The sequence below is a fragment of the Carassius auratus genome, chromosome 32 (assembly GCF_003368295.1).
Source record: "Carassius auratus strain Wakin chromosome 32, ASM336829v1, whole genome shotgun sequence".
Taxonomy (NCBI): Eukaryota; Metazoa; Chordata; class Actinopteri; order Cypriniformes; family Cyprinidae; genus Carassius; species Carassius auratus.
The window spans coordinates 13,162,727-13,188,541 of NC_039274.1; the positions used below are offsets into that span (position 1 = coordinate 13,162,727).

Sequence of the window (25,815 nt, forward strand, 5' to 3'; positions counted from 1 at the left end):
TCTTTTTCAGTGTTTCTAGATACATTTTTAGTGATTTTTCTAATATTTACTATGTCTTGTCCCAAAGCGGTGAATTTAGAGGTTTTTGCATACCGGTCCTGTATTTAGCAACAATTATTATTATTATTAACTCTGTTATTATTCTTCCGTAAACATCTAGGATCACAAATAACAATGATATTCGTAAAATGATTAATTATCAATTGACAATTTGTTATTATCATTATGGTCTTGTGAACATAATAATGTGGGCTGCGAGAAAAATGAATATAAAGAGTAGTGCTGCTGAGTGAAGGCATGTTTCAGCCCAGTAACATGACAACACATCATTCCTCACAGCCAAAAAAAAAACAGATCGAGTTCAGTTCAGCTGGAGGGGGTTGGGTTTTTTGGGGGTAGTTATGTATGGCTTGTGGGGGTCGAGATAAAGGTGTCAATCTCTTGCTCTTTCAAATGGGCAGTGTCTTAAACCTGCTGAGCAGGTTTTGTTAGGACTCGTTGTTTTGGTTATACACTCAAAAATGGTCTGTCCCCACATAATATTTTTCTAGTTCTAGTCGTTCATTTGTTATATTCAACTAATCAGAGGTTTATATTAAATTTACATAATCAAGTCTTAATATATTCCACGCTCAAGCACATACATTAAGTTTGCAAAAAAAGCACATGCAGAAGTAGCCTAATAATTGTGAAAAAATGAGACATGTAAATGATTTATTAATAAACAAATGTTTTCTTTGTCGGCTGCAAGATCAAATTCACAGTGCTGGCTCTCTCAGATGAGAGAAATGCAACATTCACAGATTACACAATACTTGTTTTTATTTAAATAACATTTCAAGCTTTCTGAAGATATATTTTTCATGTAGGCTTATGTGAGAGTAAATTCATTATCAGGAAAAAATTTAAGTGATAATACCTTCAATACCACGACTTAGGTGCCCTTGAGCAAGGCACCGAACCCCCAACTGCTCCCCGGGCGCGCAGCAAAAATGGCTGCCCACTGCTCCAGGTGTGTGTTCACTGTGTGTGTGTGTGTGTGTGTGTGCACTTCGGATGGGTTAAATGCAGAGCACAAATTCTGAGTATGGGTCACCATACTTGGCTGAATGTCACGTCACTTTTTCACTTTCATAAGTCTGCGCCTCCCAGTCATTAATGCGTATTAATACTTTTTGTAGAAAAACTTGAATATGAATATTGATTCACATCAAAAAACTTTTTTTTTTACATGCAATTATCCAAAATAAAACCAAACAAGATTTGTAATGAAGATAAAACAAATAAGAATAAATGCTGCACATCCAGCATCACACACACTCAGTGCAAATCTAGCACATATTTTACACACCTACATTTAAATGCAGCTGCAATTTTTTATTTATTAAATTATATGAAAGCAAGTACGTGCTGGGTGATAAATCTATTTTATCGATTAACTCGAATTTGTAATTTACATCGGTTTGTTTAAAGGAAAATTGGTTTTCTTTTTAACATCCACCGAAGCTCCACTCCCATTATCAGTAGGCTATCTGATTTTGAAATATTTAAGAACTTCATCGATCTGTTTAGATAAAATAACTGACAAAAATTTGCACAGCAGAAAGCAGCAATTAAATATGTAATGCTTACAATGTTATTAGTTATGGCATGTGATAGGGAAAAAAAGTTTACACACAATAGCCTAAGCCACTTTGAAACTCTCCTGTTATTTAATTTTTTCTTATAGGCTACGTTATGAACATAACATTTCAAACATACTGAAATACTTTATCCACGAAGCGAAGGCAAAGCATGTTTCTGGTATCAGTGAGCATGTAGCTGACAGACTCTGCTGCTGAGTGAGAGATGTTTCACCCAGCGAAATATAGACGACCACCAGCACAAGCACAGCATATCAACCAAAAAGCAACCTGCAGCAATGCTCGCTGCTCGACTCACCAAGCCTTACTTTTGTAGGTCGCACGGCAGTAAATATGATGATATGACCATGCAGTCAATACAGATATTTAATAAAAACATTAAAAAAGCAGGACTGTAACATAACCCATTAAAAAATGCATGCCAGGTCTACACCGGACACAAGTGGCGTGATCCAACAAAAGACAGCAGAACTCAAACAAACTGAATGAAATTCATTGAAGTCAAGGTTACAATACAATATAATGACACTCGACCAAGCAGCCTTGCGCCGGTTTTCTAAATATTCTGCATTTCCTTTAAAGGATGTCACAAAGCATATAATAGAAACGCCATCCTGCCTCTTTAATTACTGAGCACATTGCTTCCAATGATGCGCCGCGTTGCGTCTTTTACTACCGAACACATAATTTCCCTCTACTGTACGCGCACTAACGCCTTTCATAATGGTGCACGTCATTTTGTCTGACTGTACACGTACAGTAGGTAGACATTGAAAACGCCTCCTTTTACCGCCGCACGTACCGCCGCCACGGCATTTGTAAAGTGCATTTGCTGCTTTTGACCACTGAGTGGCGCTTTAACCACAAGTTATCAAATAAGTGCATTAAAGCACATTTTCACAAATTGACATCAGTTTTGCCTCGCTGATCAGTGGTGGACAGTAAAGGAGTAGCTTTACTCTGTTACTGTACTTAACCCTTGTGCATTGTTCAAATTCACTACCCTTTCGTTATGTTTGGGATGAAAACATCCACTCAATTAAACTGCTGTAAAAATGTATCAGATTCATTTTTTTTTTTATTATTATTATTTTTGCATAAATCTGTTAATCAACTTCAGTCCTGATCAAAACTACCAAATGTTTTTAAAAAATCCAAGATTTTAACTCTTTAATTGCCAAGTTCATAAATGATGTCACTGATTTGGGGGAAAAATACACTAAAAAGGGCTTATTTTCAATATGAAAGTAATTGTTTAAATATGTTTTACTTTTTATAACAGTCTTGGGCATGTCAAAGATTAGTAGCAACATAGGCTTTGATGCATTTTTAGTTTTTGTGCAGCATTAGATTTTAATTTGTTCTCCCTCATTTACTGTTTGTGGCTGTTTCTGGCCCCATTGACTTCCATTATAACAACATTTTTTGATTGCAAAGCCATGACACCATATAATCATGCATTCTTGATGGTTGGTGGTTTTACCTTTTGAGAATAGGTAAAATTTGTTATTTGTACAGTTGATCACTAGGTGGGACCATTAACCCTTTAGATAAGCATGTGCAAAAAAAGACTTAGTTTCTGGCTTTTATATGAAGTCACATGGAGTATAACAGCAAATTATAGTGTTTGTGTGTGTGAGAGATTCTTGATTGGTGGTTTTCCCTGTTGGGAAGTGGTAACATTTGTTATTTTTACAGTTGATCACTACGTGGGATCATTAACCCTTTAGATAGGCCTGTGCAAAAAAAGCTTAGTTTCTGACTTGTATGGAGTTACATGGAGTATAACAGCATATTATATTGTGTGTGTATGTGTGTGTGTGTGAGAGAAAGAGAGAGAGTGTGTGAGAGACCTTTGCGCACTTACCTTGATGTATTTGAGAATATCAAAATGTACACCTCAGCTTTCAGAACTATATGGAGTAAACAAAAGTGTATTTATGCACCTGCTGCCTTTTAATGGTGGTGAAAGTATTGGGTTCTTACGGAAGCGCTGTTTCCGGGTCCAGGCCTCAACTCGCTTCACTTGAGAATACGACCTCAGCAGCCGTTTATGAGCACTGTTTATTCATATTAATAATTTAAGCTAAACGCTTTCAAACTTACGGTATACGCTACAGTCTCCGTGCTCACAGCGTCCCAAACACAAACAATTTTTATATATATTTTTTATATATATATTTTCATTGTCTGGCTATCTGGGACTTCGGTATGGAGTTAAATGTTAAAGCTGCGGTAAGTAACTTTTGACGCTCTAGCGGTTAATAAACAAAACTGCTTGCGTCTTGCGAAAGAACATCGTAGACGGAACTACTTCTCTCTGTTTATGTCTATGAAGAATCACAAAGGTACTGGGTTACTTCGCCGCGGTACCCCCGAAGCAATCTAAAATAGTCCAAATATAAACACTTATTATAGGTGCACGCTAGTGATTCAGGACAAGCTAAAAACACGGTTTGGAAAATGGATTCATGGTGTACTCGCTTATTATATACATTTTTCTACATTTTGAACACAAACTAAGTTACGGACCACAGCTCTGATTGGTTGTTTATTACCGGGAGCAGATGAATTTATGCAAATAGCAACAGGACCAATGGGAGGAGCCAGAGGAGCTTGATTTTTTCACAGATTATCTTTCTCATATTCTACAGTCAGGACATAATGACAGGTTTAAAAAATATGTAATATTATTTTTACAAAAGTTACCTACTGCAGCTTTAAGATTATAAGTTTTTCGCTAGTATTTTATTACATTGTGAGTTTATATTAGCACATTTTGTTGTTTTCTCGTGGGTAACTGATAGAGCGTTTGGACATGGAAGCGCTGCTACGTGACATCAGACTTAACAAGCAAATTGACTAAACAGAAGCAAAGTAAGTGGATTTAAACACTTGCATGCTATCGTGCTGCTCATTTAATGGCGAGAAGAGCAGCAAGCAACACAAGAAAGGGCTTGACTTGTACGAAAGTTTTAGAAATGATTATGCAGCTTGACCCCTCCGGCGAGCTGCAGCTTATTTGAAGTTGGTATTGCATTTTGGTTCATAATACATTAAGTTCATAAATTTGATGCAAAGTAGATTTTTTTACAGGATGTTAAGGGTTTAAACTGGCATTACCATCAAGAAAAGACGAGCATTTCACACATATGCCATCCGTACTTTTCACCATCAAAAGGCAGCAGGTGCATAAACACACATATTCTTTTTTTATTGTTTACTCCATGTATTCCTGAAGATTTTTTTAAACCAAGAATGAACCGAAATGAAAATGAAATTAAAACATTTAGCTTTTTATGTATATACAGTACAGACCAAAAGTTTGGACACACCTTCTAATTCAAAGAGTTTTCTTTATTTTCATGACTATGAAAATTGTAGAGTCACACTGAAGGCATCAAGGGCTATTTGACCAAGAAGGAGAGTGATGGGGTGCTGCGCCAGATGACCTGGCCTCCACAGTCACCGGACCTGAACCCAATCGAGATGGTTTAGGGGTGAGCTGGACCGCATACAGAAGGCAAAAGGGCCAACAAGTGCTAAGCATCTCTCGGGGAACTCCTTCAAGACTGTTGGAAGACCATTTCAGGTGACTACCTCTTGAAGCTCATCAAGAGAATGCCAAGAGTGTGCAAATCAGTAATCAAAGCAAAAGGTGACTAGTTTGAAAAACCTAGAATATGACATTTTCAGTTGTTTTACACTTTTTTTGTTATGGATATAATTCCATATATTCCATATATAATTCCACATGTGTTAATTCATATTTTTGATGCCTTCAGTGTGAATCTACAATTTTCATAGTCATGAAAATAAAGAAAACTCTGTGTAAAGGTCTTTTAATTTTTTTAATTTTTTTTTAAATTAAGACTGTAGCCTTATCCTATGTTTTTGAAATTAACTCACTGTAAATGTTTTAATATTTTTTAAAGATGTTACAATGTAATAATGTTATTGTTGCTTTACTTCCTCCTTTTATCTCATTTTACAATTACATTCGTTCCGCAATCCGTCCCTTTGCGCCACCTGGCGTTAGTTTCGCGAATGATTTTAACACGCGACTGAATTACAGTTAACGCCGTGGCACCGGTAATGCCCATTTATCTTATCCACCTACTGTACTGTCAGCGCGCAGCACCTGCTACCACTAAATTGTATTATGTTTATCCCATATTGTCATTAACATACATACTGACTTCAACATGGACCAATATATAAATAGACTGCTTTTGTTATGCAAGTATGAGGGTTAGATTATTTCATTTACAGGTCATTTAAAGAAAATATTTATTTTCATGCATTTTAAATGTTTACAAATGTGGAAACCACTCATTGCATCACACCATCTCCTGATTGCATTATTCTTTGTAAAACAGGGGCTTTATGGAGAGTGTACACATAGTATAACCCTCAAGGGACTATTTGGCCAACCTGCTTATTCCTGATTTAAAAGCAAAATGATATTGATAGTGTAAAAAAACATCAACTTTGAAGCACATGCTGATTGATCGACTAACATTACTCAACATTTCTTACTACCTTCCAACAAAACTACATACAATGATAGTAAAATAGTAAAAAAAAAAACATCCTAATAGTAATTTAAATGGAACCAGAAAATTTCTAACAATTCCCAACCCTACTATTGCATTTTGACATTTCCAACCTTTAAATTATGTTGACAGTAAGTAATAAATAGTATTGAGCATCAAGTAGTTGAGTATTGTGCATTTTTTCTTACCACTATTTTTTAATAGTTGTTTAATGATTTTAATGGAACCGAAACAAGAAAGTTTATAACGATTCCTAACCCTACACAAGACAGGCATTTCGACATAATGGTGGGTATATTTGACCATTCAAGCACGAAAGAGATCTTTTTTAGCAATCACATGCTGTCTGAGAGAGGGACTTTCAGTGCACGTGCTTCAATTGTGTGTCCATCAGCGCGAGAATCAGATTGAGTTATTTTATACTGCTTATTGCATTTAACTTTATTAAACATCATGCAAGTCCCAAATTTGCGATCACATGCTGTCTGAGAGAGGCACTTTCTGAGTGTGTGTCAGTCAGAGTGAGCACCACATTGAGTTCTTCTTCACTGCTTATAGCGCTTAACTATCAAGAGGTCCGACTCTATATTTTCTCATTCATGCATGTTTCCTTATCACTCAATGGTATATATAAAAAGTAGTACTATGATAAACCGATATATTTGCATTCCGCAGAATACATGATATAGTATCTCTAACGATAGACACTTTATTCCACCAACTTCTGTGATTCTTTAGGTTTTTTAGGTCACATTGTTTAAACAACAATTACAATATTATCGTAGACTATATTGCACACACCTAATTCACATCTGGCTTCAATATATTCCTGGAGCAAAGTTGAAGAATAAAAGTGGATATGATGCAAGGCATTTATTTTTAGAGCACTGTGAGAAACTGCTAAAAGGAGTGAATCTCCAACAATCCAGTCTAGTGACCCAGCTCTACAGATACACAACCAACCTACACGTTTAGTGGAAGGGATCCTCAGACAGTCCTCCTCTGTGTAGAAACCACACATTGTGCTGACATCAGTTACGAAGTCAATATACTCCTTATACTGAGACTTCTTACATTGTCTGCGCTGGTACTTCCCACAGAAGTCATAAAAGCAGCAGGGAATCACGAAGTAGCGGCATGAGTAAGATGATCTAAATGAGATAGGATACAGGACATAATTTTACAATTAAGAACAAATATATATCTTCAAAAACATATTCTGTTTTATATTAATAAAATAGGAAAAACATTCTGTAAGTAACTGTACAGTGTATTTTTTGTATTGTATTTTAAATCACTATAAATTAATTATATATATACTATTGGTTTCCAATTATTCTCTCTACATGAGCATTGTAAGCATTTCAATGATGTATTCTCACTTTCACAAGAGTCCAACACAAAAACAATAACAACAAATAGTAAAATGCAACATTAATAAAAAATCAAAGTGGCATAATCATCTGAGACAAATTCAGTTCAAGGCACCAAGTACAAGTGTGCATTATCATTACAAACTCACTGTATATGATTAGACTAGTGTCTGAGGCTGAGAAGACCCAAAAAGAACAAAGTGCTTTATTCTCAACTTAACTGGAAACAGTGCTCACTTTGACTATAGTTAAAATAGGACTGTTGGGCCTGCAGTGTGAAGCAAAATCTGTTTGTGATTTTTGACACACTGAAACCATTAGAAGGACCATACCATGGCAATAAAAAAAAAAAAAAAAATTAACTAGCACTCAAAAGTTTGGGGGTCAGTAATCTTTTTTTTTTAACGTTTATGAAAAAAGTCTCACCGTCTTACCAAGTCTGCATTTATTTGATCATAACTGCAGTAAAAGCTATAATACTGTGAAACTTTATTACAATTTAAAATACCTGTATTTTGTAGTCTCAACTCTTATGCTGATAACTTGCCTGGCTGCTATTACAGGGATCCATGGTGTAAGCTCATCGGAGTGGTTTCCAATCAGCCAGTCTGTGGTGGGGAAGAGGAAGTCATTGCTGGGTGTGATGGCATTTTCCTGCAATAGATGAGATCATCACATCTCATTATCACTGGCTGAAAGTTTAATGGCACTGGTACTGGTGACAGTATGAAAATGATTAACAACCTAAAGCTCCATTAACAATTTAACATTTTATAAATCCTGTAGCTGTGGGATTCATGTATTTTGAAAACCTGTAAGCATAATTCAAGGTGATAGTTGTAATGGATGTGATTTCAAGAGAATCTGCAATATTCATGCAGTTACATGCAGGGCACAAAAATGTAATTGTGTTGTATGGAATTACATTTGGTTCAATAAAAAATTAACGTAACTTTATAAAACTGAATGTAATTTTTTCAGAAACTATAAAAAATATGCCATTACAAAAGAAAAACACAATGAAAAAGAAAATAAAATGAACTCAGTCGCACAAATTTAACAGGCTCTTCAAAATATACTTCATTCTTTGTTAAAGTCTTTCAAAGATTTGTTTTCGCTAATAGTGGATTCTGAATGCATTGCCACAGATTTCACATGGCGCACATATTGGAAAGCTCTCGCGGAGATTAAATCTGGTCTCTACCGCAAAAATTTTCACAGACAAAGTGAAAACTTTATTTTAAGCTCAAACACAGGTTCTACCCTGTAAATAAGTTTATACAAAGATTTAAATCTGACATTGATCTTACATGCTCTTTTTGTTCGAGTTCTGAAGAAACTACACTTATTTTGGTCATGTCACTACACTCAGAAACTTTGGGATGATATTGGTGTGTTTGCCAGGCTTCTCAGTACATATGAAAAACATTATTTTTGGGTATTATGACTCTGACCCCACAAACGAAAATATCAGTTTTGTTATTAAAAATATTTCCTAAAGAAATTTCACATTCACAAATGCAAATTCTCCAACTGTAAACCTGTCTTCTCTGTTTTCCTAAAAGAAATGGAAAACTATTTGAATCTAATCTCAGTACTAATAAGAAAGCTATACGGACTGTTAGAATTTACTCTGCCTTTGATCTCCTTGTGTAATGTTGTTTAGATTTTGGCCCTCTTTTCTTTAGTTCTATTTTAATGTATTATTTTTTTGTGGTTGAAATTATGTGATGTATGTTTATACTTTTATATGTTTTTGTTCTCTGAATTAATAAAAAAAAGAAAAAAGGCGGCAGTGGCTCAGTGGTTCATGTAGGTTGTCTACAAACCAGAAGGTTGGTGGTTCGATCCCCGGCTCCACCTGACCAAGTGTCGAGGTGTCCTTGAGCAAGACGCCTAACCCCAGCTGCTCCCGACGAGCTGGATGGTGCCTTGCATGGCTGACATCGCCGTCGGTGTATGAATGACTGTGTGAATGGGTGAATGTGAGGCAATTTGTAAAGCGCTTTGGATGGCCATGTGGTCTGTTGAAAGCACTATATAAATGCAGTCCATTTACCATTTACTAAATATATAAACAATATTTGACCTTCAATCGTCTCAGTCTCTAAAGATGAGCTCTCAGGAGACACTGAGCGGCATCATCTTCCTTCTCCACTTGGTCTTCAAGGTAGCTTGAAGTAAGCTTATGTCATTGAATTAACCAATAACATTGATACAAGTTTTTCATGTTACAGTGTGCAACAGTCTGTTGTGGGTTATTATTGCCATTCAGTAACACAAGCTTACTTCAAGCTGCCTTGAAGGACAAGAGCTCATCTTTACAGAATGAGACGATCAAAGGTCAAATATAATTTACATATTTAGTAATACAGATCACAGCAAGTGCATTCCAATATGCGTGCCACTGAGTGGCATCTGTACTTCCCGGTCAGAGAGCACCTGTCCATCAAAAACTCACTATCCAGTCAGAGTAGATCACTGTTAAGCCTGCCCCCTGCGTGGTTAGTGTAAAACTTAAATTTTGAAGTCACTGAAATAAATAAGGTCATAAAACACATACAGAATATTTGTTACAAGACTGTACAACTTGGAGCTTGTAGCCTACAATTTTTGCTTCAAAATGATGTGAAAATCATCTTGTTTACTCATTCACAGAAAACAATAGATTGATTTAAATTTTCTAAGACACATTTTGTTTAAAAAGGGCATATGCGAGAAGGCGTCAACTATCATGAATATTATTGTGATTTACAGAGAAGACAAAGGCCCGCATAATGAGCTGCTTAATGAGCCTTTTTAGTCAGGTGTGTGACAGAGGGAAAAGTTACAAGAAAGAACGAGAGGACAAAATGTATATATTTTTATGTTTGTAGATTATTTAAAATATTTAATTATCCCACAAAATAATTTGAGATTCACTTGAAAGTGCAGTTAAACAAATTATGACAACAACATTCTTTTGCATAGACTTGAACACTTTGTTGGCATTAATGGAAGTGCATTAGCATGGTTTAAATCGTACTTATATGACCACCATCCGTTTGTAGCAGTGAATGAAGATGTATCATATCGATCACAAGTGCAGTATGTAGTACCTCAAGGCTCAGTACTAGGGCCGCTACTCTTCATGCTTTATATGTTACCCTTGGTAGATCTCATCAGGAAACATGGTGTTAGCTTTCACTGTTATGCTGATGATACTTAGCTCTATATTTCTTCGCAGCCCAGTGAAATACACCAATTTGAAAAACTAATGGAATGTATAGTCGATATAAGAAACTGGATGACGAGTAATTTCTTACTGCTAAATCCTAAAACAAAAACAGAGGTGTTAATTATAGGACCTAAAAACTCTGCTTGTAATAACCTAGAACACTGTCTAAGACTTGATGGTTGCTCTGTCAATTCTTCATCATCAGTTAGGAACCTAGTTGTGCTATTTGATCGCAATCTTTCCTTAGAAAGCCACGTTTCTAGCATTTGTAAAACTGCATTTTTTCCATCTCAAAAATATATCTAAATTATGGCCTATGCTCTCAATGTCAAATGCAGAAATGTTAATCCATGCATGTATGACCTCAAGGTTAGATTATTGTAATGCATTATTGGGTGGTTGTTCTGCATGCTTAGTAAACAAACTACAGCTAGTCCAAAATTAAGCAGCAAGAGTTCTTACTAGAACCAGGAAGTATGACCATATTAGCCCAGTCCTGTCAACACTGCACTGGCTCCCTATCAAACATCATATAGATTTTAAAATATTTATTTTTACTTATAAAGCCCTGAATGGTTTAGCACCTCAGTATATGAATGAGCTCCTTTTACATTATAATCCTCTACGTCCGCTACGTTCTCAAAACTAAGGCAATTTGATAATACCTAGAATATCAAAATCAACTGCGGGAGGCAGATCCTTTTCCTATTTGGCGCCTAAACTCTGGAATAACCTACCTAACATTGTTCGGGAGGCAGACACACTCTTGCAGTTTAAATCTAGATTAAAGACCCATCTCTTTAACCTGTCTTACACATAACATTCGAATATGCTTTTAATATATTTTATTTAATATTTTAAAAAATGTTCCCCATAAATGTAAAGAACATGTTGATGACCTTTTGCCAGTGTCTAGCTATCATTAGGGCCTGAGCACCGATGGTGCAAGCACCCTCTTGTATCTGCTACGTCTATTCTTCTTCTTCTACCAATTGAATCACATTTTTGAGGGCTTAACCTGTTAGCCAGCACCCCCATTATGGGACTCACAGATGAAAGTGCTCTACCAAACTCATAATTGCAACAGTTTCCTACTTCAGAGTGTTACAAACATAATTTTGGTGTCTCTGGAAAGAAGACCCTTTGGATTTTTATCAACTAGATTTGATAATGCTCAAAAATATTAAAAGTTATAGACACTGAAGTGCCTTGATTTTTTTTTTTACCACACTTAAATATTTTTTCATTTGATATGAAAGTACATGAAATGATACCTGGAGCAATCTAGAAAAGTAATGGGTTGAAAGTCACAGGTCTCATGAATTTATATTTCAAATCTGAATAAGATATCATGAAAAATGAGACTCCTGTAAATATTTTTATGAGATTATGTCTACACCCCCCCCCCCCCAGATATAAAAAATATTTACCAATTGTATTGAAGGCTACTTAGTCATTAACCATACCACTGCATAGATCTTTTTCCCATTATAAAACACTAGACAGAAACTTAGATTAAGAAGAATAACAAGATTAAAACTAGATAAAAAAGTTTGTCAAGACAAACTTTAACCCTCTGGAGTCTAAGGGTATTTTTAGAGCCTGGAGAAGTTTTGTCATGTCCTGACATATGTGCTTTTTTCAGTTTCTTATACATATCTAAATGGGTAAAGTCTAATCTCACTGTAATCGGCACAAACTGGGCTATAATAATATGTGAAATGCATGTATGTACATGATTGTGTTTTTGAGAAAAAAAAAATTATGCGTGGTTAGTGAAAAACTAAAAATGTTAAAATCACTTGAATAAGGCCATAAAACACAAAGAACAATGGTTCCCGGGATTTTTGAGAACTGGAGCTTGTAGCCTAAAATTTTTCTTTCTAAATTATGTGAAAATCTTGTTTACTCACTCACAGAAAACAATATATTGATTTAAATTTTCTAACACACTTTTTGTTGGTAAAAGTCATATGTGAGTAGGCGTCAACTATCTTGAATATCATTGTGATTTACACCTGAGAAGACAAAGGCCTGCATACTGAGCCTCTCATTCAGCTGTGCCACTGTGAGTGAGGAGTTACAATAAAGAATGTGAGAACAAAATAAAAGTATATAATTTTATGTTTGTAGTTTATTAAGAATATATTTAATTATCCCACAACATAATTTAATATCTACTTGGGGGAGCAGTTAAACAGTTTATTAGAAACAATCAAAGCTGACTTTCAAACAAATTGTTTGGCATCATTACTTCAGTCACACAATCCTTCAGAAATCCTTATAACAATCTTATTTTCTACAAAAAAAAATATATATTATTAATGCGGAAAAGAGCTCAGAATATTTTTCTGGGTTTTTAGGGGGAATAAATTGAAAGAAAAGCATTGTTTTTACATTTGTTACAGTTATCTATTTGTTACATTTATATTATTTACATCAAGCTTTTGAATGGTATAGTATTGTATATTGTTATTGAAACTTGATAATGTTTCACTTGATTATACATTATACATCAGGAATTATAGTTTGGAAAAAGTTTTTGGAAAAAGTCTAACTAGTAAAATGTTTACAAGTTATGTGAAAACTAGTACAAGTATATAAATAAATAAAAAGAGACTTTTTCATGTTTATGATCTCTGCTGAATAAAGTGCTTCATTCATTTTTTTTCCTGAGGAAATCCATTTCTCAAATCCTCAACCACATCACATCTTTTTGGGGTGATTTATGTCTTATTCCTCTCACCGCGAAGCAAACAGTAAAATAAAAAAAACTTGAACAGTCTGGCTGCTTTTTCTTCTGTGTGGGCGTATTCAAGCCGCGCTTCAGTTTGAATCTGAATAGCGCGTTCAGCGCGGGGGCGTGGTCACATTAGATATAATGAAGGGAGACATGAAAAACAGACATCGCGTTGTTTTCATATGGCTTACTTTATCACAGAATATCTGTTTTCGGTGGTTTAAAAAAAGACATGTCAAGCTTTCTATAGATATCTCTCTGATGTATTTTCGTTGAGTATTCACGGAGTTACAGTTCATTTTAATGACGTGTTTGTAAATGAAGATCATGCAGACAAAGGCTGCAGACAGCGCACCTTGTTTGTTATCTTTATAAGTGCACTTTATCTTTATTTTATAAGTTTTGTTGTTATTATGGCTGTATCCAAAAAAAGTAGACCCTTTACAGATTCGATTGATGTATTGCTCTTATCTTCACGATTTTTTTAAAACTGAGAGTGTAATTTAAGTTCTTTTCGGGTTATCAGGAGAAAATGACTCAAAACGCATATATGCGTTAACCAGAAAGTTTGAAGTTTAGAAAGTTTGGAAAGTTTGAAAATGTGAAAAGTTGAAAAAGTTTGAAAAGATTTAAAAGTTTAAGAAGTTTAAAAAAGACAGTGATTAACATATTGCTAGCATTACAAGCAAGTGACTACCATGACATTTGCATGATTAGCAAAGTTGCTAGCATGTTGCTAGCATGATTAGCAAGTGACTAGCGTGTACTTAGCATGATTAACAAGGTATCTAGCATGTCGCTAGCATAATTAGCAAGTGGCTAGCCATGTCGCTAGCATGATTAGTAAGTTACTAGCATGTCTCTAGCATGTTTCTAGCATGATTAACATGCGACTAACATGTTGATAGCATGATTAGCATGTTTCTAGCATGATTAGCATGTGACTAGCATGTTTCTAGCATGATTAGCATGTTGCTAGCATGTTGCTAGCATAATTAGCAAGTGACTAGCCATGTCACTAGCATGATTAGCAAGTTACTAGCATGTCACTAGCATGTTGTTAGGATGATTAGCATGTTTCTAGCATAACTAGCATGCGACTAGCATGTTGCAAACATGATTTTAGCATGATTAGCATTTTTCTAACATGATTAGTAGGGATGCACCGGGTTGACCGGCCATAAATCAGAACCGGCCGGTTTTTGCTTAAAATACGCGATCGGCAATCGGCCAGTTTTTGGTCTTCATTAGGCCAATTTTTCCAGGAGTGCGGCCGCGTGCACAGACTACATTGTAATCGTTCGCTATGTCATTTGTATGGAAGTATTTCAAAATCTGTGCGCAGGACACTGGCAGCCGATCAGTACTGGAAATGCAGAGTTTAATGTCTGAGGCATAGATAGCCAGGTAGCCCAGATAGCAGGAAGCAATCAGCTGTTGGTGTACTGACGCACAAATAAGAGTCTCTTTCCTGTGCGCACTAAAGCTGTGCGAGCTTATGGTTACCGGTCCGAGCCCTGAACACGAGTAGACCGTGCGTGTGTTCAAATCAACTTCTCACGTGTTGGATGCGAAAAAAACTGACTAAACGTTTTTTTTTTTTTTTTTTGCAGTGGGACTTGCATACACGTTTGAAAAGCCAGAAGTAAACGACAGTTCTGTATAGGATGGTTAATTTTATTTTACCTTAAAATTACAAAGACTTAATTTGATTTAAAAATCACCTGCTGTAGCACACTGAGAAAAAGTGTTTAATTCATCCAATTAAAAAAAATTTAGGGTAATGATTCACATCTATATTTTTTACTTGAGAGAATTGTTATTTATTTTTCATTGGCTCAAGTGAAAAAAATATAGATTTGAATCATTACCCTAATTTTTTTATTATTGGATGAATGAAAACACTTTGCATTTTGGAATAATCTATTTATATAGCATACTTTTATTTAGTCTGTAAATAAAGAAACTGGTAAATAACTTTTTAATTATTTAAAACCAAATGTAAAAACTAAAATACTGAATGCTGATCAAGAAACATATTATTGAATGCGTGTTGATTGTGATGTTTGGACTGTGCAGTTATTGCCTTTAATTTCACATGGTTACTGTTAATCTTTAAATTTAAGGCCAGTTCTCTGTAGTTTCAGCCCAATTCAAAAACAAAAGCTAAATGCTGATGTAACATCTATGTTTGTGTTGAATGTAGGCTACTTATTGTGCAGTTACTGCTGTTAATTTCAGATGGTTGTTATTGTTTTCAATAGCCAAAAGCCAATTTGGCTTATTAAATACCAAATAAACTTCTTGTTTATGCACACTTTCCTTCTTTCTTTTTTCTTGCTTAAAAAAAAAAAAAAAATCAGAAATCGGTATCGGAATCGGCCAGTTTGTTTGTAAAAAAATCGGTATCGGAATTGGCCATGAAAAATCATGATCGGTGCATCCCTAATGATTAGCATGAGACTAACATGTTACCATGTTTCTAGCATGATTAGCATGCGAATAGCATGTTGCTAGCATGATTAGCATGTTGCCAGTATGTCGCTAGCATGTTTCTAGCATGATTAGAATGTTTCTAGCATGTTTCTAGCATGTTTCTAGCATGACTAGCATGCGACTAGCATGTTGCTAGCATGTTGCTAGCATGCGACTAGCATGTTGCTAGCATGATTAGCATGTTGCTAACATGATTTAAGCATGATTAGCATGTGACTAACATGTTTAGCATGTTGTTAGCATGTCACTACCATAATTAGCAAGTGACTAGCCATGTCGCTAGCATTATTAGCAAGTTACTAGCATGTCACTAGCATGTTTGTAAGCATGATTAGTATGTTTCTAACATGATTAGCATGTGACTAGCATGTTGCTAACATGTTTCCTGCATGATTAACATTTTGCTAGCATGTTTCTAGGATGATTTCGGCATGATTATCATGTTGCTAGCATGTTTCTAAGATGATTTCAGCATGATTATCATGTTGATATCATGTTTCTAGCATGATTAGCATGCGCCTAGCATGTTACTAGCATGATCAACATGTTGCCAGAATGTTTGTAGCATTACTAGCATTCGACTAGCATGTGGCTAACATTATTTTACCATGGTTAACATGTTGCTTGCATGTTTCTAGCATGATTAGCATGTTTGCTAGCATGTCACTACCATGTTTCTAGCATGATTAACATGTTGCTAGCATTTTGTTAGCATGAATAGCATGTTGTTAGCATGATTTTAGCATGTTTCTAGCATTAGCATGCGACTAGCATGTTGTTAGCATGATTTTAACAATAATAATATCTTAATAATAATAACTTAATAACTAGATAAAAAAGTTTGTCAAGACAAACTTTAAGTTGGCTTGAGAAAGCCTAACCAGAAAGTTTGAAAAGTTTAGAAAGTTTGGAAAGTTTGAAAATGTGAAAAGTAGCATTACAAGCAGTTGACTACCATGTCATTAGCATGATTAGCAAAGTTGCTAGCATGTTGCAAGCATGATTAGCAAGTGACTAGCATGTACTTAAAATGATTAGCAAGGTATCTAGCATGTCGCTAGCATAATTAGCAAGTGACTAACCATGTGGCTAGAATGATTAGCAAGTTACTAGCATTTCGCTAGAATGTTGTTAGCATGATTATGTTTCTAGCATGACTAGCATGCGACTAGCATGTTGCTAACACGACTTAAGCATGATTCACATGCAGAGCTGGGTAGATTACTCAGGGCTCCAGACTGCGACCAAATGGTCGCATTTTGCGACCAAATTTTGAGAGTGTGCGACTGAATTTTACATCCAGTCGCACATGTGCGACCAGTAGATTTGCACACGCACTCAAACACACACACACTTGCACACATACGTGCAATCATCTCATTGAGTGATGATTGCACACATCATCACTCAATGAGACGCATACAACGCGTCTCATTGAGTGATGCCTGTCTGTGAGGCGGCAAATGCGTGTAAGAAGAATAGGGAATGGCCACTGTAAGTGGCTAAAATGTGTGGAGGGGGAGGGGCCTAGAGATAATTGAGCGCGCGTAAACATCTGTGGGAAGGAAACCGTGACAAATATCATCACAACCTGATATGTGCGTGCGTCTGAGCTATGAGCAAGCGAACTATTGATTCGTTCTTCCGACCTGCGGCTAGTGTACCAGTGCCAGAGTCTAGTGTCACCGTCAGATGATGATTCAGAGTCAGAGGTTGGTGTGGCGAAAAAAGTCCGCACCAGGGCCGGCCCGCTGTATAGGCAAATGCTAAGGGCGCCACTCATCCATAGGGGCACCAGAATGAGTGAACGAGTGAATATTTTTTTTTTTTTTGCATATTTTTTTTTATAATAGGCTACTATTTAAAAACCATTAATTCGAAACACTTCCAAATAAAGCTAAAAAAAAAAAAGTCTGGCTCTTCGATCTTCCCCCGCCCATCGAGTGCTTGAAGTGCGTCAGAAACAGAGCGCGCGCACAATCAGTTGTTGGTAACCTGTTGTGTAGCGTGCCCGACGCCGCATCCAATGTAGACAGCACTGCTTTTGTTAACACACAGCTCGTAGAAACGGGCCTGGCAGCTCGCGCCAGTTCTAGACACGGTGAAAGTTTCCTGATTGTGACGGAAGGCCGAATTTACATGACACATTATAAATGAGCACAGTCTGCGATAGATACAGTGCCAAAAAGAGGAGAACAGGATAAAGACAGAGGTAAAGAGATGTAGTGAAAGAACAATTTATTGCATAGGAGTAAGATACTATAATTTCATGGCAGTTATTTTTACCTTAAACTTAATGTTAGCAGTTGTTCTGAGTTCTGAGTCCCCAGACTGTGATTTTGTACAATCATGTCAGTTTTAAGACGCATTTTTTATTATCACTTTTTTTATTAATGTTTTACTCTACAGTTGTGCAGTTTTGGGGGGATACAGTACAGGCCAAAAGTTTGGAAACATTACTATTTTTTATGTTTTTGAAAGAAGTTTCTTCTGCTCATCAAGCCTGCCTTTATTTGATCAAAAATACAGAAAAAAATTAATATTGTGATATATTATTACAATTTAAAATAATTTGTTTTCAATTTATTATACTTTAAATTATCATTTATTTCTGTGATGCAAAGCTGAATTTTCAGCATCATTACTCCATTCTTCAGTGTCACATGTGACATCCAGTCTATCACATGATCCTTTAGAAATCATTCTAATATGATGATTTATAATGAGTGTTGGAAACAGTTCTGCTGTAATGTGTGTGTGTGTGTGTGTGTGTGTGTATATATATATATATATATATATATATATATATATATATATATATATATATATATATATATATATATATATATGTATGTATGTATATATATATATATATATATATATATATATATATATATATATATATATATATATATATATATATATATTCAATTCAATTCAATTCAATATTGCTTTATTGGCATGAATGTAAATTATACAATATTGCCAAAGCTTAGTGTACATATATAGAAGAAATAGAATAAATTATAACAAAAAAATGGACATCACAGTAATGGAACTGATTATAATAACATCTTATAATATTAAACTAACAAATTATAACATTTGTGTGAACGTTTGATTCCACAGTCTTAAACTTACATAGAAATACACAAACATACTAAGGGTCACTGTGGTGCACAATAGGGTCAGACACACTGAGGTCACACACACACACACACACACACACACACACACGTTCACCTGCTGTCTCTCAGGCTGTGGCACGTCCACACGTATCTCGCAGCCAGTGCTGCTGTGTGTCCCTCTCCTAATATTATTTTTAATTTTTCTGTTTCACTAATTGCTGTAAAGTTCTGTATTAAATTTGTGAATTTGTTCAAGTATAGTTCTCTTATGGAGGTGTATTTCTGACAGTGCAGGAGGAAGTGCGTCTCTGTCTCGATCTCTCCTGTCTGACAGTGAGCACACACTCTTCTCTCTCTGGGTAACCAGCTCTTTCGGTGTCTGCCCGTCTCGATGGCTAGACTGTGCTCACTGAGCCTGTACTTGGTCAGGATCCGTCTCTGCTTTGTGTCTCTGACACTCTGGAGATAATCTTCACATTCATAATCAGATTTTAGGGTTCGATAGAATTGTAATTTACTTTGTGTTTTAGTTTCTTGATCCCAATGTTCCAGATATGTATTTTTAGATAGTTTGGTAATTTGGTTGATTTTGATGTTTTGGTGAGAAGCAGTGCTGGTCTGAGACTGGTTAGTGTTAGTAGAGTTAGTCAGGTTAGTAAGTCTCAGAACTAGCTGACTGAGTGGACTCTTTTCAGGGTTCAGTTCTTGGGTTTGTAGCGCTTTAAAATGAAGCGATTCTGTGGGACTTGATTTCAGATGCATCCAGAATTTGAGGGATCTTTTTTGCATATTGATAAACAATGGGAATCGGCCTAATTCTGCCCTACATGCGTTATTGGGTGTTCTTCTTTGTAATTTTAGAATCATTTTGCAGAATTCTGTGTGTAGGGCTTCTGTTGGATGTCTGTCCCATCTAGTGTAGCTCTGATCACTGAGTGGACCCCAAACCTCACTTCCATACAGTGCTATGGGCTGAAGCACACTATCAAAGATTTTACACCAAATTTGAATCGGTATTTCAATATTTTGGAATTTTTTCCTGATTGCATATAGAGCTCTTCGAGCTTTATCTTTGAGAGCATTCACTGCCGAACTGAAACTCCCCGATGCAGTGAGGGTCAGACCGAGGTAAGTGTACTGCATCGTGTGTTCTAGAGCGGTGCTGCCTAGACTGAACTGGTGTCTGTGTTCCTGACACCTGGGCTTCTTCTGGAAGACCATAATGTTGGTCTTGTTGAGGTTTACTGCCAGGGCCCAGTTCTGGCAGTAGTTGTCCAGCAGGTCCAGCTGCTGCTGTAGTCCCTGTGGGGTGGAGGACAGCAGCACCAGATCATCTGCGTACAGCAATAGCTTGATGTTCTTGTCTTGTAGAGAGAGTCCAGGGGCTGTAGACTGTTCCAACTGCACCGCTAACTCATTGATGTAAATGTTGAACAGAGTTGGACTCAGACTACAGCCCTGCCGCACTCCTCTTTTCTGGGTGAAGAATTCTGTATGTTTGTTGCCAATTCGGATCGCACATTTGTTGTTCGAATACATTGATTTTATAATGTCAAAAACTTTACCCCCTACACCACTTTGTAAAAGTTTATAGTATAATCCGTCGTGCCAAATAGAATCAAATGCTTTTTTGAAATCGACAAAGCATGCAAATATTTTTCCGTTTTGGGTCTGTTTTACGTGTTTATTGATTAGGGTGTGTAGGGTGTAAATGTGGTCAGTCGTTCTGTGATTTGGAAGGAAGCCAATCTGACTCGGGCTCAGGACATTGTGCTCGTTAAGGAAGTTTACCATTCTATGGTTTAAAATACTGCTAAATAACTTCCCCAGATTACTGCTCACACAGATGCCTCTGAAATTATTCGGGTCCAATCTGTCTCCACTCTTGTGAATAGGGGTAATGAGTCCTCGGCTCCAGATGTCAGGAAAGCAGCCTGAACTAAGAACAGTGTTGAATAATTTGAGCACAGCTGTCTGAAGCTCAGGTGTGCTGTGTTTCAGCATTTCACCTAGAATGCTGTCAGGACCACAAGATTTCTTACATTTTAGGCTTTTGAGTTTGTTTGTCAATTCTTTAAATGTAATTGGGAAGTCAAGTGGATTTTGATTATTTTTAATAGTGTCTTCATAAGTTTGTAGATTTTGTTTGATCAGATCATAATTGTCATTGAGTTGTTTTGGTGGGATTTCTTGATACAATTTTTCAAAGTGTTGTGTCCAAATGTTTCCGTCTTGTATTGGTAGATCTTGTGGTTTTGTTGTGCTCAGATTATTCCACATATCCCAGAACTGATTTTGATTTATTGAATGTTCTATTTCTTCTAAACTTTTGTTCAGATGGTGTTGCTTTTTTGCTCTAATTGTGTCTTTGTATTGTTTTAGTTTTGAACAGTATTCAGTTCTTATGTTGGTGTCGTATGGTTCTTTATGTTTCAGATTTGATAATTTTCTAAGTTGTTTTCTTAATGTTTTACAGTCTGAGTCAAACCATTTTTCATCTTTTGGTGTTTTTTTAATGAATTTTTTGCCTTTCTTTTTCAATTCACTTATATATGCTGCTTTTTGAAATATGTTATTGATTTCATTTGTAGCCAAATTAACACCATCTTTAGTTGTTTCAAATTGTTTGTTCATAAATATAGTGATTAGATTCTTCAGTTGTTCAGAATTCAGGGCATGGATGAATTTCTCTGCGCTGTCTGAAGTCCATCTGTATTTCTGCTGGACCTGAAACATTGTGCAGGTTTCCAGCTTGATTTGTTCTGGTGTGTGATTTGTTTTAATATAAATGTTAGTTTGGTTATGGTCAGAAAGTGGAGTTTGGAGTTTATATATATATATATGCGCTAAAGCATGAACACAATGACAGGGTGAAATGGGCTGTGATGCATGGGGCGCCAGGTAAAATCTTGCCTAGGGCAGCAAATTGGTCAGGGCCGGCCCTGGTCCACACTCACCATTTTCGAGAAGACTGGCTGTAAGAATTCAGATGGCTGAGGTACTATAAGCATTAGAACTACCTTTCACCAAATACAAAAGCCAGCTCGACCTTCAAAGGAAGAACGGCTTAAAACTTAACGAAACATACAACAACGATACAGCATGCACACAAACTTTTTTACTATGCACATTTTTTATTCTGAGTGTATGGAATTTTGTTTACTATTTGTACTGTCATGACAGCGATGGTGCTGTCAGTTTACCTTGTTGTTGCATCTTCAAAAGTGCAGAATAAAATGTGACACTGAATTTGAAACAGCACATTGTAATTTCTGCATCTATTAAAGTATTTATTAGCAATACAGTGGAAATTAGTAGATTTGGTTAGCATGTTGATTTATGGTGTGCGCCCCTAAATTTTCTGGTTGTGCCCCTAAAATTTTCAGTTTGTCAAGTGCAATATATGGACAGTTATTACTTAGAAAATAGTTAACACTAATTTACCTTGCTGTTAAGAGTTTGCTAGTAACTTATGATTTTAAAGCATATTTACTTAAGTACATTTTGAAAACCAATATTGAAAATCATGAAATTCACAGCAATATCACTACTAGGTAAAATATTGAATCTAAATAAGAAAAACACTAGAAGTGAAGACCGTATCAATGAAAAAACATCAAACAATATAGCTACACTGCGAACGTGAATTTTGAAAAAGACTAAACTCACTCAGCGATGACATTTCTATCCATCTCAAACCATTTTAAGTGCATAGTAACAATAAGGATAAGACAAACAATAACAACATTACAAAAATGAATATTAAAAGAGGATGAAACTCACAGCAATAACATTGCTAATACAGGGCTCCACATTAAGCTTTTACATGAGCTTGTCCTTCGGACAAGTAAATCAATCATTCACTTATCAGAGTAAAAAAGTATACTTGTACGGGGAAAAAAAATGTTTGTTTGTTTTTTGGCACAAATGTAATTTATTCTGAAACGGTCTCATCAGTGCTCTATCAGTATTACTTTAATCAGTATATTTTTTGATATTTGCCTTAAATTGATTGCTGTTACACTTTATAAAGGAAAATCTTTTCCTAAACTGATTAAATGTAGATGTCTACATTTATGTTGAATTCTCACGTGATCAATACATTACGTTAGAACAATAAAACGTTAAGGTTGTTGTTATTATTAAAATGAAATCAGTATCAACAAACTCCACCTGTCCAAATGAACAAATTATGGTTATTAGATTAATGTTTTACTTTTTGACATACAAAATATGAAATGTTGGAAAAATGCAATGATACTTTTAAATATGATATTAAACAACCAGTAGGGGGTGACAAGTCACCGTATTAATGAGTGAATCACTGATTCAACAGATTTGTTCAAACGGCTGATTCATTCAATAAATGGAGGAGGTAACCGTTTTATAAATGGCTCACTGAATCATTGACTCGTTTAAAAATGAATCAATTAGCATTTTCGGAAATTTCATAATTGGAGGTTAATGAATGGTTAATTACTCTTGGCTAATAGGTGGCGCTGTTACCAAATTGATGTGGCATGGTCAGTGTGAGGTGACAATGACACATACAAAGTTTGGTGCAAATATGTCAAAGCTTTTTTGAGATACAGCCTCAAATGCATTTTGGCATCCTTCCAGCAAATTTGTTGATGCGCTAAATGAGAACCGTTTCGTATATCAACACAAAATCCATAACTTTTGGCCAGTGGGGTCAGAAGATGTTCCACGTCACATTTGGTGAAAATCAGACAAACGGTCTAGGAGTTGTTCGAAAAAGTAGGTTTTCAACATTAGTTGAAGTGACATGTTTTACGCTGCGACAAACTACTCCTAGAAATCTTTTGACATTAATGTATTTTTTGTGGTCAGTCTAATCTAAAGGCCTGTGCAATGTTAAATTGTGGAGATCTTGAGTTTTTGTTAAAGGGCGTGTCGATAACGCCAAGAAAAAAATTTGATGTCTCGCCACAGCAAGAGAAGTTGTTGTAACTCAGGCATAAAATGATCAATCTTCCCCAAACTTCAAATGTTCGATAAGAGTCCTGCCCTGAAAACACACGAAGGCCAATATTCCATTATAATGATAGCGCCACCTGCTGGCAACACAAAGATTGGCACATATATGGAATAAACATTGATATATCCAACATATATTTATGAGTTTAAACGCATATTTCTCACCGTTCACCTATTTACTAAAGCCACTCACTGCCGCTGAGCCCAGGTGCGAGGGCCCGTACATCGCTGCTTGCAGCTTTAATTAGGGGCCAAGCACTGAAGGTGGGAGGCGCCTATTGTTTTTGTTGGCGTTCTTATTATTATTATTAGGGGCCAAGCACCGAAGGTGCGAGGCACCTATTGTATTATTATTAGGGGCCAAGCACCGAAGGTGCGTAGGCACCTATTGTAATCGTTGGCGTTATTAGGGGCCAAGCACCGAAGGTGCGAAGGCACCTATTGTGTTTGTTGGCGTTATTATTAGGGGCCAAGCACCGAAGGTGCGAAGGCACCTATTGTGTTTGTTGGCGTTATTATTCTTCTTCTTCCACCCCAAGTCTATGGTAGCCCATAGAACCGATTGCGGGAAAGTTGTATAATTTGGCACACTAATAGAGGACTGTCTGAACATTAACCGTAGCAAATTTGAAGTCTCTAACTCAAACTCTCTAGCGCCACCAATTGTCTAAACTTTCAAAAACTTGATGCTAATAACTCTTGAACCATAAGCCACAAAATGAAAATTCTTTTTTCCTGTGATTCCTTGGCTCATGCCGAGTCGAATGGACACCGAAATTCAAAAATCGCAAGGTTTAGTTTTTTCGCTATCGTCAATTGTTCCTAAAACCTACTTTTTCAAACTCGTCCTAGGCCGTTGCACCGATTGTCACGAAAATTGAATCAGATAATCTTCAGACCATGCTGGCAAAAAGTTATGGAATTCAAGTTGATTTCTCAAACCGTTTCCGAATAGCTCATGAACGAATTCTTGGAAAAGCACGCAAACGTGAACGTGAGGCTATATCTCCGCAACGGTTTGGCCTATTGAGACCAATCTTGGTGGGTCTTATAACAACCATTCCCTGGGACTACCTGCAGTGTTTCGGCGCTGTGCCCCCTAGTGGTCAGGAGATATGAAAAATGCATGTTTTTGCTCATAACTTCTGAACGGTTTTGCCAAAAATCACAAAAGTGGTGTCTTTAGATTCAGTGCATCATTCCGAGTCGAATGATACAGAATTTTCCCAATTCGGCCATTTTGGGCGTCGGCCATTTTGGATTTAGTTGTAAATTGCTGTATCTTAAGAATGAAGTTCCGTATCGTTTCGCAAATAATTACAAAAATGTCCGGCTCCATGCCCTGAATGTACACAAAAAAATTGGGGGCAGCGCCACCTTGTGGTCAATAGTTATAACGATTTTTTCGAAAAATGCTAATAACTTTTGCCTACATTAGCCTATTGTAACAAAGCTGATGTTGATAGATTCCTTGGGTCATGCCGAGAACACCGATACCCCATTTGTCAATTTTGGCAAAATTTCCTGTCCGCCATTTTGATTCATGTTGAAAACCTACTTTTTCGAACTCCTCCTAGACCGTTGCTCAGATTTTCACCAAATTTGATTTGGATCATCTTCAGACCATGCTGGCAAAAAGTTATGGAATTTGTGTCGATACACGT

General features: G+C 36.2%; 1 protein-coding gene across 3 annotated transcripts in view; it reads right to left on the reverse strand.

Moving 5' to 3' along the window:
- The window catches only part of trmt44 (tRNA methyltransferase 44 homolog), a 134,516-nt gene that overhangs the window by 55,662 nt on the left and 53,039 nt on the right, over positions 1-25,815 (reverse strand). For 2 of the 3 annotated variants that reach the window (XM_026215514.1, XM_026215516.1), the window contains 2 exons: positions 8,120-8,226; positions 7,167-7,350 (listed from right to left, as the gene is read on the reverse strand). The exons of the other annotated variant lie outside the window; for it this stretch is intronic. In XM_026215514.1, the coding sequence (XP_026071299.1) occupies positions 7,167-7,350; positions 8,120-8,226 (291 nt within the window). The remainder of the gene's footprint in view (positions 1-7,166; positions 7,351-8,119; positions 8,227-25,815) is intronic. 3 annotated transcript variants of the gene reach the window in all.